The 13,354-nt window shown below is 37.5% G+C and overlaps 1 protein-coding gene across 7 annotated transcripts in view; it reads right to left on the bottom strand.

Annotated features, from left to right (window-relative positions):
- Positions 1-6,093: 6,093 nt before the first annotated feature.
- The window catches only part of trip12 (thyroid hormone receptor interactor 12), a 79,783-nt gene continuing 72,522 nt past the window's right edge, over positions 6,094-13,354 (bottom strand). For all 7 annotated transcript variants that reach the window (XM_056478750.1, XM_056478753.1, XM_056478754.1 and 4 more), the window contains 5 exons: positions 12,006-12,170; positions 11,804-11,917; positions 11,321-11,415; positions 9,653-9,756; positions 6,094-7,793 (listed from right to left, as the gene is read on the bottom strand). In XM_056478750.1, coding sequence (XP_056334725.1) covers positions 7,597-7,793; positions 9,653-9,756; positions 11,321-11,415; positions 11,804-11,917; positions 12,006-12,170 — 675 coding nt within the window. In that variant the 3' untranslated portion in view covers positions 6,094-7,596. The remainder of the gene's footprint in view (positions 7,794-9,652; positions 9,757-11,320; positions 11,416-11,803; positions 11,918-12,005; positions 12,171-13,354) is intronic.

Below are 13,354 nucleotides of genomic sequence, written 5' to 3'. Positions count from 1 at the left end.
GAGCATGTGCGCGCGGTAAACGTACATTTGTGATCTCGGAAGTATTTTTTGTAGTCCCCAAAATTCGTTCATTGTAGGTTTTGCTAAGCTAACTGTAAAAACCAAGGTCTCCCTTTGCATTGAACTTTGAGCATTTTACATTCAGTGATGTTGTTTATGTTCACACAGCTACATTACAGATGAACTAACGTTTAAATTATGATATCGTAGTGGACCACCCCTTTAAACTGCGTTCCACTTCATCAAGTGAATGAGGGAAGCTTACATGGACATACCCTCGATCTTGACAGGGAGCGAGTCAGATTCATAAGTACACTCTAACACCTATATGTCCCAGAATGCAATGTGATAATGACATCAAAACAGTGTAGTTCCCAAGTGTTCAAAGGTTTAGGTCATTCAAACTAAACCCATTCAGATGTTCCGCCAGTAGCGGACACTTGTGTAACGTAATCAATGACGTACATTTGAGGGAACAAGACGGAGCGAGTGAAGAACATAAAAAATACTGGTCTGGTCTGTGTCACTTGTTAAAATAGCTTATTTCACAGGATTTGAACATTCTTTGAAACATTTGTGATAATGTAATACTGTACATCAGCAAAATATATAAAAAATTATTACATCTTTACATCTATCTTCAAAATAGGCATGTATTAAATACATATTTCTAATTGGTTGTATGGCATTTTACAATTTTTTGAGTTACTTAGGCTATCGAAATAATTTTGCTCAATTAAACAAATCCATCTTAAGCCTTAAATTACTGGTGCCAATATCAAATATTAGGTAAGATTTGCGTTTGCGAAACTAACGTGCTTGGCGGAACTGGCTCAGTCGAGTTGAAAAAGCGCGACTCATAAGAACTATTCGCCGAATAAGAACTATTTGTTTACGCGGTGACGTCCAATGGAATGCGCGCGGAATCCTCGCAACATCACAATTCAGGATCATTCCGCTTTATTTCTCCTTAAAGAGTGGCGCTTCACATAACAGCCTGTCCAGACGACAACGGAGTGCATTAAGAAATGTAATATTTGGGCTACTGGTCCATATTTACCTCAACTTGAGTTGTTGTAATATATTAATACTGCATTGAGATCCTTTGCACGTGACAGAGAGTGACCAAGACCACAGTTCAACTTTAACCACATCGCGACACATTAATTTTATGAATATAAAGCATGTATAATTAAAGCTTTAATGTAACATTAAGCTCAAATGGATGTTTCTCGTCAACTTTGGCTGATGCCACTGAAACACATTTCCTCAAGCATCATAATGAGCAAAAGCAGGCTCTCGAAACACTCAAGGTCACTCACCTCTTTTCTGTCCGGCAGCCCGCGGTTTTGCGGTCGATATTAAAACAAGGAGGCGAAATATTGGATTTTCTGGATAGTCCAATGCGAGATGCTCGCTGTTTCTACCAACTTCTCCCACAGGACGCAGTTTTATTTCAGTCACTTGTGAGCTGGAGTGGCGGGTTCGCCTCCTTGTGGTTAAAGCTGGCGCTACATTCAGCAACAGGTGCATTAATGAGCTTTTTCCACAGGACAGAGGTTCCCGCAGCAGAAAAATCATAATTATGTTACAAAATTTAAATAAATTAAAGATAATTCATAAACATTTACATAAATAAAGTTAAAAAATTAATTTAAGCACATTATATGGGCGACACGGTGGCTCAATGGTTAGCACTGTCACCTCACAGCAAGAAGGTTGCTGGTTTGAGTCCCAGCTGGGTCAGTTGGTGTATCTGTGGAGTTTGCATGTTCTCCCCGTGTTGGCGTGGGTTTCCTCCGGGTGCTCCAGTTTCCCCCACAGTCCAAAGACGTGCTATAGGTGAATTGGGTAAACTAAATTGGCCGTAGTATGAATGTGAATGTGAGAGTGTATGGCAGGGGCGTGTAGCAACCGGGGGGACGGGGGGAATAGAAACAGATGATTAATAATTATATGAACGTATGATCTCATACAGCCGTCCCCCACCCCCACTTTTAAAATGTCCGCTACTCCCCTGGTGTATGGTATTTTCCAAGTCCTGGGTTGCAGCTGGAAGGGCATCTGCTGTGTAAAACATATGCTGGATAAGTTGTCGGTTCATTCCACTGTGGCGACCCCTTATGAATAAAGGGACTAAGCCGAAGGAAAATGATTGAATAAGCTAATTTATTTTTAATTCACATAATTATGGTAATTATTATAAAATAATTGAACAGAAATTTAATTTGACTAAATAAACACTGGATTTAAATCAAAAGTAAATGCAAGTCTTTAAAAAAGTATCAATGTACACATAATTTGAAAATAAATGAATATCATAATCAGTACAGTACAAACAAATAAATAATAATTTAGACCTATTTACAATATGATTTTTGTCACATAAGATGAATCTTTATGTGTTCAACTTGTAATATTTAACTTATTTAGTTTTGCCTTCATACATTTTTAATTTCAGTCGTGACAAAGCAAGAGTCTTCAACACATGATTTATTACAACACGTTTTTAAACAAAATAGTTTAACTGTCTAATTTATAATACCTACTTTTTTATCTTTCCCATGGTGACCGTCAGTACATAATATTTTACTAGTTATTTAGCAAGATAGTTGTATACAAAGTATTCTATAGTCTTTTATTCAGATTAAAGTGTAATTTAAACACTAAACTAGGTTATATTAACTAGGAAAGTTGGAATAGTTAGTCAAGTTATTGTAGAACTGGTTTGTTGTGTAGACAATCAAGAAATACAAAGTACATATTTCTTAAAGGAGGCAAATAACACTGACTTAAAATTGTTTATTAAAAAAATTAAAACTTCTTTTATTCAAGAAATAAACTGTAAGTAATAAGATTTATTATGACTCCAGAAGAATTATTTGTGTTTTATAGGAAATACTGTGAAAATCTCCTTGCTTTGATTTAGATCACTTGGGAAACATTATTTTAAATTAATAAGGATGGCAAAAAAATTGAGTTAACTGCATCTGTTAAAGTTTACAGGTGAAGAAATGCCTTGATGTACTTGAACGTTATAAGTGTGTTATCCTACAATACAAAGTTATTCATCTTATTTATGAAGACAGGGCAGCACAGTGGCAGAGTGGGTAGCACATTTGCCTCACATCAAGAAGGTTACTGGTTCGAGCCCCGGCTGGGTCAGTTGGCATTTCTGTGTGGAGTTTGCACGTTCTCCCCATGTCTGCGTAGGTTTCCTCCTGGTGCTCTGGTTTCCCCGGGTTTCCCCCACAAGTCCAAACACATGTGGTATACTGTACCTCCATGACACTTGACTCTGCTGCAGCAGTCAGGCTATCTGCACTGCCACTGGGTCCAGAAACATTCTAGTTTGAATAGATGAACACAGGAGTCAGGAAAGGAAGAACATAAGCAAGCCAATGTCTGACTATTGCATAGATACAGTAGGTGAATTGGGTAAGCTAAATTGTCCGTAGTGTATGAGTGTTTCCCAGTGATGGGTTGCAGCTGAAAGGGTATCCGCTGTGTAAAACATATGCTGGATAAGTTGGTGGTTCATTCCGCTGTGGTGACACCGGATTATTAAAGGGACTAAGCCGAAAAGAAAATGAAGGAACGAATGTTTATGAAGACTTCAGAGTGATGCATAAATCAATGTCTTCGAATAAAAGTAGTTTGTGATGTATGTTAAAGTCTAGAATCAGCCTAGAAAACGCCAACTTTGCATTTTCCATCGGTCTTATACACAATGTAAATACAAAAGTGTAAAGCTTTAAAAAAGAAAATTATTGAAGCTATTTGAAATTTTTGAGTGAGATGTTCATGGTCTAATCCTATGACATGATTCATGCTAAACTAAGTTTTCCCGGTAAACCTGTTATCTTACATTTAGGTAACTGAACTATGTCCATCATTATGTCCATTAAATTAATGTTCATAAATGACAAGAGGTTTAACCTTTTTTTATTTTACTTTTTAAGGTCATGTGAAGTGCTTTGAAATGTGCATAGTTTTGTTCGATATTTGACAATCTCAACTGAACAATGCAGAGAGGAGGTAGTGTAGCTCCTCCCCTTTAAAAACAACAACCAATAGCGTTTTATCACAGTTCTGTCAGTGATAAAATCTGAAGCTGCGGTCACACTGGGCTTTGTGTGTGCGAAATTCTGTCGTACTGCGCTGTGAAAAGGGGCGGGATTAAACAAGATGATTAGACAATAAAAAAAAGCGAGAGATTGCTCCATGTTTTAAATTTCTGTCCAGAGAGGTCATGTTTTGATCCTCGATTGGTCTCACGCAGTCAAGTGATGCAATTTTGCAGGTCAGAGTTCACCAAGCTTGAACTTTGCACCGCAGCGACATGCGAAACTTGACGCATGACCTTGCGTTTCCGGTCTGACGCATTCGCGTGCGTATGAATGGAAGTCTATGGGGAGAAAACCGCAGCTTCTGTCCTTTATTAAGATTAAGATTTGATGAAAAACTGAAGTATTGAGGTTAAAAAAAATCCGTTTAGGCGGAGGTTATGTTTATATAAGGTTTATGTTTATAACCGCAATTTTTTCACTGTTTTGGTGCACAATAGCTTATAGATATCTTTATGACCAGCATGCTGTTACTAACATCTAACAAAATGTATTTTAATTTCACTGGACCTATAAGTGAAGTAATTAATGGCTGCTTGCAGTGCCGATAACACCACCACACTGGACTGTCTGGTATGAATTAAATATAGTGCACTAGTTATGTAGACTTTAAAAAGTATATATATATATATATATATATATATATATATATATATATATATATATATATATATATATATATATATATATAATATAGACTTACAATAATATACAACTTAATAGTGTGCACAAACACTGACGTATCTTTAAATCCTCTCTAGCAACCTGTCATCACAGGTGTCTACTGTTTTAGCGTTTAGTAAAGTGGTGTTCAGGTCTCATTTCCATTTAATTTCTGGTTCAGTGTTGACACCTTGTGGACAAACCGGGTAGTACAAAAACAATTGAAAGGGCACTCCAGAGCCTTGCATATGTGGTTTCAAAAATAGGACACTGCACTTATACTACCTGACAAAAGTCTTGTTGTTGATCTCAGTTATTATTTGAGCAACAAATAATAACTTGACTACTAGGTCGATTTTTCTGATGAATCATCTGTTGAACTGCATCCCACTAATCACAAATACTGCAGAAGACCTGTTGGAACCCACATGGACTCAAGATTCTCACAGTGATCAGTCAATTTTAGTGAAGAAAAAAAATCATGGTTTGGGGTTACATTGAGTATGGGGGCGTACTAGAGATCTGCAGAGTGGATGGCAACATCAATAGCCTGAGGTATCAAGACATTTGTGCTGCCCATTTCATTACAAACCACAGGAGAGGGCAAATTCTTCAGCAGGATAGATCCCCTTTTCAGCCTCCACATTTAAGCTCCTGAAAGCAAAGAAGGTCAAAGTGCTCCAGGATTGGCTCGCCCAGTCACCAGAAATGAACATTATTGAGCATGTCTGGAGTAAGATAAAGGAGGAGGCGTTGAAGATGAATCCAAAGAATCTTGATGAACTCTGGGAGTCCTGCAAGAACGCTTTCTTTGCCATTCCAGATGACTTTATTAATAAGTTATTTGAGTCATTGCAGAGATGTATGGATGCAGTCCTCCAAGCTCATGGGAGTCATACACGATATTAATTAATTTTCCACTGCACCATGACTTTATATTCTATACTGTACATTATTTCTGTTAAATGACAAGACTTTTGTCTAAGCAAAGTCAGACCTTACTAAATAATAATAATAAAAAAAAATCAAGGCATGATCATATTTTATTTTGGTAAAGTAAGCGTAATCTAGAAGCCTTTGCCTTTCATGCAAGCCACTTCTGATACCAAATAATCAGCTAGAAGTCAAGTTATTATTTGTTGTTCCTGAAACTTGAATAGACGACAAGACTTTAGTCAGGTAGTGTACAGTAGGTGCAAACTGTTCTGATGACAAAAGTAAAAATAACTACACAAATAAAACATATGTTATAAAAAATTCTGGACCCAGAGAAAACTGCAGCTTGGTCAGTAACGGGACAGGCTGAGTCAAACAATTACTTTATTTATGTTCAGGTAAAAACATGAACCTGATGCAGTAAATTATTGCAGATCTTAGAAACCAGCACATGAACAATGAGGACAGGAGAACGCCTCCTCCTGGCCACAGACTGCAGTGCACACCACGGTTTGTTCCAAGCCAGCAGTGCAAAAATAAACTACAGCAAGAGGGAAAAACAAAAAAAGAAACGATAGAAAATTAAAATAAAAAAACGAGCAGACGATCCCACCTCAAACCGGGTGTGAAAACTGCATATAAACTTTATTTTACTGAACTTTTTTTGTCTTTTTTTTAAATGCAATCTGGCCATGAAACCATAAAATAAGACCAGCCAATTCTTTTTAAATGAATTTCTTGTGCTCGGCTACATTATGGGATTAAAGCCCGGCTTCGGCCGCCAAGCAAACTTCAGCAGGCCCATCATAAGACCTCAAGTCCCCCAAAAAGTCCAGCAGAGGCACACTACTATAACCATAGAAGAGTCTATTTATCCAACGCGATGGATACATCTTTTCAACATGGTGCTGACACTGTGAAATGTCGGCCAGAAAACAATTTCAACTCGGGTTAAAAAAAAAACAAACAAATAATAATAATAATAATAATAATTATAATAATAATAATATAATAAAGATACTACACTTCCAACACTACCCGCATTCAACCAACTGGAACTCTCTTACGCTTTCAAAAAAATGCTCAAATAAAATAGGAGACACACAAGAGGAAGAGAGAAAGAAATTAAATGAAGTGGAAAGTAAACGCAACAAGACTTCGGGGAGGGGAGGGGGGGGGGGTATAATACAGAACAGAGGAAACTGGGCAGGAGAGCACACAGCTATTCTATCAAATGTGTCGAATAAGCAAAATCTGCAAATGTTTTTGTCTGTACAAATGATCTTTGGAGCTATAGGAACCCTCGCCGGCTTGATGGATGCCCACTCCCAACAGGAACACACAGTGAAGATGTCATTCACCAGGAGAGAGAGAAGAGAAGAGAGAGAGAAATAACATCCCTTTTTTTCTTAATACATCAGACAGCAAGTGTTAAAATGTCACCCAGGTTTTCTCCTCTTTTTATTTTTCGCCTTGAACATCTCTCGACTACTGATATATTTTATAATCTGCTCTGAAGTGTTTCTCTCTTCTTTTTTTAGTTTAAATGTTTCTTTAAAAAAAAAAGGTTATCTTTTTTAAATCTGTCGAGTCGCATAACACCCTTTCCTCCATTTTAGGAGTCAAAGGGAAGTGTCTCTTATGTTCTATCGTTTAATTTCTGCAAGCTGCTTTTCTTTAAACAAGTCGGCTGTACATATTTGCCTCAATGTGGGTGTTAAAACAAACAAACAGAAAAAAAAAGAAAAAAAAGGGGGGGAGGGGGAAATGAAACAGGAAGAGGAACCCTAAAGGAAGAAGTCACGATTTGTGTGGTTCTGCAGTGAGTTGATTGAAGGCCATTTTGAGTGAGGGGGAGCAGGAGGTGAGATCAGGACAGATGGAAAGACTGCTGGCCCTCGCGCGCAGCGATCAACAGTTTCTCGCGCATGATCTCGATGCTGGAGTAATCCGGCAGTTTCAGGTAGTTCACACACGTCATCACCGACGGCAGGAAGTCGTCCGGGTTCTCCGTCGACTCGAACGTCTTCCGGACGATGGTGAGGGGAGGGTTTAAACTCCGGAAGCCTGAAACACAAAGATGGAAGCCACGTTTATGCAAGAATATCATTTTGACAGGTGAATAAAATTATTGAAAAGGGTTTCACGGATTGTAATATTATTAGTAGTGGGCCGTTATCAGCGTTAACACGAGACTCTTATCGTGCGATAAAAAAAAATATAGCTGTTAATCTATTCTCAAAGTTGGGAGCTGGGTCTATTCTACGCAAGCTGTGATGACTTTTACCTTGATATTTTAGCGCGGATGTATACCTGGCCAGTGAGCGGTCTGACAAAAAAAAAGTGCCCTTCTGAATCAAATCAGCCGGATGCCCTTCTGGATCTTTCACTTAGCTCGAAGACTCTACTGACTACGCTTACATGGACATCTGTAATCTAGTTATTTGCCTTAATAAACAATATTATAATTAAGGTGTTTACGTGAACTGCTTTCATGTAAGAGTTTCCTGTAATTTTGGGTGACTTTAACTGCAGTTCAGCAGTTTCACAACCACTCATGAACATTTCAATCATGCCCCTGTGACAAACTGAGGTATTACACGCAAATAAGGAGTGAGGACTGGTGAGAGTGGTATGGAATTTAATAACGCACGCCAAATGGAAAGGAAAAACTTCTGCATTTCACGATGTGTGTGTGTGTGGTCCTTTACTGACAGCCGCGTGTGTGGATCTTGTCAGAAAATATGGCGAAAAGTCCTACATGACGGTAATAGTTTGATCGCAGAGTTTACTTCAATATTGCCGCTAATATAATATACTCCACATGTCTTAATTCCATTTCTGTTTAGTTCAGTTATGACTTTAGTCAGATTAAAGATAATTAAAAATAAATTAATAAATTTTTGCTGTTTCGAGCTTATGTAGGCCTAAAGTTCAAAATTCATGTTGAACTGAATAAACAGTTTGTAAACACAAGTACATCTTATTGAACATAATTTATTTTTATCACCAATTATCATAGTAGAGCAGTTTCTCAAGCAGTTTGTGATGCATTTTGGAAACCGGAGATGAGCCCCTGGTCTAATGCACCACCTGGCCTGAGTAACCCGTTCTCAAAGACTTATATTTAGTCATTATTTGGCTAGCACACACATTCTGAATGCCTACAGCAGAATTCAAACGAGCCATTTTAATCTAGATTAATTTTAAGATTACAGTGAGATTAATCTACATAAAAAAAATTTATCTATGCCCACCTATAAATATTATAAACACTTATTGGCAAGATTTGAATAAAGAGATAAATGCAATAATGGGATTAAATCTGGAATATACTTTTAAAATTGTGTGTACCTGGGAATTTACTCTTTAAAAATACCAAAAAGGATGCATATCTTCTTAATACACTACTAATAACTAGCACAAAGGCAATTACAATGAAATGGCTTAAGGAAGATCCTCCACCTGAAGGTGAATGGCATGACATTGTAAAAGAGGTGTATGATATGGAAGTACTGACATTTTCCTTAAGACAACAAGCCTATAAAATGTCTGCATACTGCCGTAAATGGTTGAGAAGAAATGTATTGTTTTAATTTTTATTGTGGCGCTTTTATTTTATTATATATATATATATATATATATATATATATATATATATATATATATATATATATATATATATATATATATATATATGTATATCTGGAGCTTGCTGATCTTTAATATGTGTCCCTTAACAAAATTTTATATAGCAACCATATTTTATCAATCATAAATTCGAATGTAAATAAGATTGTATTCGGTGACCTTTGACACTTGTATGTCTTTTTTGTTTCCATTTTTGTTGTTGCTTATTTTGTTCTGAACTGTTTTGAAAATGGAATATATATATATATAAATAAAAAAAGAAAAGGCTTTCACACCTCCGACAGGAAGTCTGGGGCTCCCGGTGACAAACTGCAGGAACAGTCTCTGTTGTTCCGCATCAAAACTGCTGAGCACCTCAAACAGGAACCGAACTGCACGGCTGCAGACACACAACAACAACAACATTTCTGTCAATCATACAAGCAAACATGCAAGTTACTACATATTCATATGAATTGGTTTTTATCCTTTAGAATAGCTTTCTCACTGCACAGAAGGGTCAGCACAGCTCACTTCAACTTGCTTTGCATTTCCACTGCAGTTTAGTACTGCTTACTGTGGGTGGGATTTTTGCTACAACTGCTTTGCCTCTACTGCTGTGATTTCCTGAAAACGTTTTCACTATAGTTCATCTCAGCTGTTTATGAATCTGCTCTTCATCTATTAACAAGAGGAACATCTGGACCTCTTCTACTCACTACAATGCTGAAATTACTGGTGTCCTTTTGTTAGGTGTATAAAAAGGGTTTAGCTGTGTGAACTAATGATATGGCAGTGGCTGCTGCTAACTATTTAAATAGATTTGTTGTCTCATGTCACGAAATGAATTAAACTGGTAGTGATGATTCTCTTGGACCAAATCAATGATCACCAGCGTGTATACCTCACTTTTTGGTAAAAGTAAGGTTTGCTGGGAATCTCACCTGAGGTAGTACTAAAACATTTCCAGACATTAGGTATGAAATGCAGTGGAACATGCCCCAAAAGTAAGCTGTACGATGCAGTGGAAAAGCGCTTATTAATGTCCAGATCTTGACCTGGATCCACCTGCAATTCATCCTTGAAGAACACTCATTAAGGGATTACTAGTGTGGATTTACTACTTAGATAAATGCATGTTAAATTTGCAATCCTGTTCGTTTTTTAATGTCTTTTTGGTGATGTCTAAAATGAAACCAAAGGCGAAATTTAAAGTTGCTGACAGCTTATTACAATCGGGCAATACTCTTCACCGCAGTGAATGTTTTGAATGAGTGTGGAGGTCAATTTCCAGAAAAGAAAAGTTGACAAAGAAAATGGAGTTTTTAAAGATGATTTGACACAGTGCTATGCGTTCATTTTGCTTTAATCCAGCACAAAAGTTCTATTTGATTTGTAATGAGATTTGAGACTAACAAGTCAGTAAGCTGATGAAATACAGATTAGACTGCTCTGACCATGTTACTTTTGACCTACCTCTGGTTGGGTTTTGTTCATAAAAAAAAAAAGTTTCTGACAATTAAATCGTCAGTCATTTTGCCACTTCTTGCACTTGTTATTAATGTATATTTAAAAGCAAAACACACTTAATTTTAAGTAGCTGATTCATGTATGCGTATGTTTATTAAAAACAAATGTTTTAATGCATGTAATGCAAATGTAATGCATGTAATGCATTTTTCCAAATTGAACCTTTAAATTGAGACTTGAGAACCCCTGCTCTAGAAAATGTACGTACTCTAGAAAAATCAAATATAGTTAAACAATTGGCTGTACTCACACTGGGTAAAATCATAGTCTAAAGCATAAAAATCTTGACAAAAAAAAACTACTTTCAGCTAAATCTGTAAACTTTACATTATCTGGGATATGGCCCTGAATGACTCCTCCAGACAGTAAATGGAGGTTAAAGTTGCCCAGCGCCCACCAGCTTTCAGTTGAGGTCTGCAAACGTGACCGCATACCTGTCATGTGTGTAGCCGTGGTCCGGTCTGCAGCACTCCATTAGTGTCTTCACATCCCAGGACTCTGACTTACTGCCGCATAACAACTGATCCAGCTGAGAGGTAAGAGTACATGAACAAGAACATGTTAAAATTAATCAAAGTTTCATCACTAAAGCACTGGTTATATGTCTTGTCACACTGTTTGAAAATAACTATGAAATCATTACTGTGCAACATGTTTATAGCTTTAATCCACACAAGAGGATGATTATATTTGGGTGATTAACATTTTTCCAACCCCAAAATTTAAATCTAATACAACATTTCATATTTAAGATCATAAAAAAGATGCCCCATGGACATTTTAGAAGCACACATGCTCACACATTTACAGCTTCTGAACATTTCTTAGAGGCATAAATGCACACCTGCGACTTCTTCAGTGCTTTATTTTATTTCTTAAAGAAGATTTGAACAAATGAAAAGAGTGAAAGCGCTCACCTCTTCAGGATAGAAGTACTGCAGGTGGTGGAGTGGGAAGACAGACTCGAACCCTTCCCTGAAGGACTCAAACTGCCGTAAGACGCCCTCATTGAGCGTCCAGTAGACCACCAGCTATAGTCAGACAGAGAGAGAAGGAGGTTAGAGCGGTTTATTCAGATAACACTGATGATGTGATGCGGCAGGTTATTCAGTGGCGTACTCTGAGGTATTCCTCCAGGTTGTGAATGGTGACTGGCACATCTTTGCCTCCTTTCTTCAACTCAATATTTGGGAATCCAGGCAGAGTGAAGTCCAGCCCCAGATCCTCCACCGAGCAGCCGTTCATGTTGAGACTCTCCAAGGCCTGCTGCAGCGTCTCCCGCGTCTGATACAAACACAAAGAGGTACAATTAGGAATGAGCATCTTTCACAATTAATCAATTTCAATATTTCACACAAATGAAAATTCTGGGGCGGAACCAAAACCAAAAATCCTGGACACACTTGGCGAAAAATACTTTATAATAATTAGTTTTTATTTTGTAAAAATAATATAAAACCAATTTTGAAGGATTTTTAAAAATTTAACCAAACTTAAATTGTACTGATTAAAAAAAAAAAAAAAAAAGCAAGCCAGTAAAACAAAAATTCGAGAGATGTCATTTTAGCATCAAGTGTACTACATAGAAATAATTAGTCTGCGCATTAAGCAAACTTTGCTTTAGCTCTGAACATGTGCGGTTCATGCATATATACGTATGCATGCACATGAGCGGAATGCCCACAGGTTGGAATATTGAGCTATTTTTAACCTTTATGACAGGCACAAGCTAGATAAAATGTGTGATCCGCTGCTCCGGTGCAGTGCTCAGCACATTGAAATGAATGGGTTTCATAGCGCAACGCTTTCCACATCTGGTGTGAAAGCCACTTTCACGTGAGCAGTGAATATAGCTGGAGGGAGAGTGTAACCAGCTCACTGATCTCTGCTGGGCAGTGCGGTACAGCATAGCCCTTTTCTTCAGCTCATATTTTCGGTCATTTCACTGTTGGTTGAACATACAGTGGATCCCTAATATCAACACTATAGGGTTAATGTTGGCTCTGTTTTTTTAACAATAACGCCAGCTTCAGAGATATGCTCCGTCAGGCTTGCACAGCAATATCACATCTAAAAGCATGTGGAAAGCGCAAGCCCATCGCTTCCTTCAGCATTTTCAACGTGTTTTGCGCTCACGCTCCTTTGTCGTTGATGGGCGACCATCAACCATTTTCTCAAAAGAAGACAAACTAACAAAACAGCTTTGATACTCTTTATTTATAAAGAAAATTAAAAAGCACTGCAGTCTTTGGGTGTTCTGTGTTCGTCTGAAGTAATTAGTCTACCAAAATGTGTATATTAAATACAAATGAAGAAGCTGATAGGTCAGTTGTTGTCCCGTGACTCACAGTGCGCTCACTGCATTCTGAAAAGTTGAGGTGTTTTCAACTATAGAAATGACAAACTTACGCATGCAAAAGACGCGATATGTGAACGACCGATTATTATTTGAGCAATAACCACAAAGC

The sequence above is a fragment of the Danio aesculapii genome, chromosome 18, assembly GCF_903798145.1.
Source record: "Danio aesculapii chromosome 18, fDanAes4.1, whole genome shotgun sequence".
Taxonomy (NCBI): Eukaryota; Metazoa; Chordata; class Actinopteri; order Cypriniformes; family Danionidae; genus Danio; species Danio aesculapii.
Note: the sequence above shows the minus strand (reverse complement) of the source record. Positions and strands in the feature narration are given on the sequence as shown.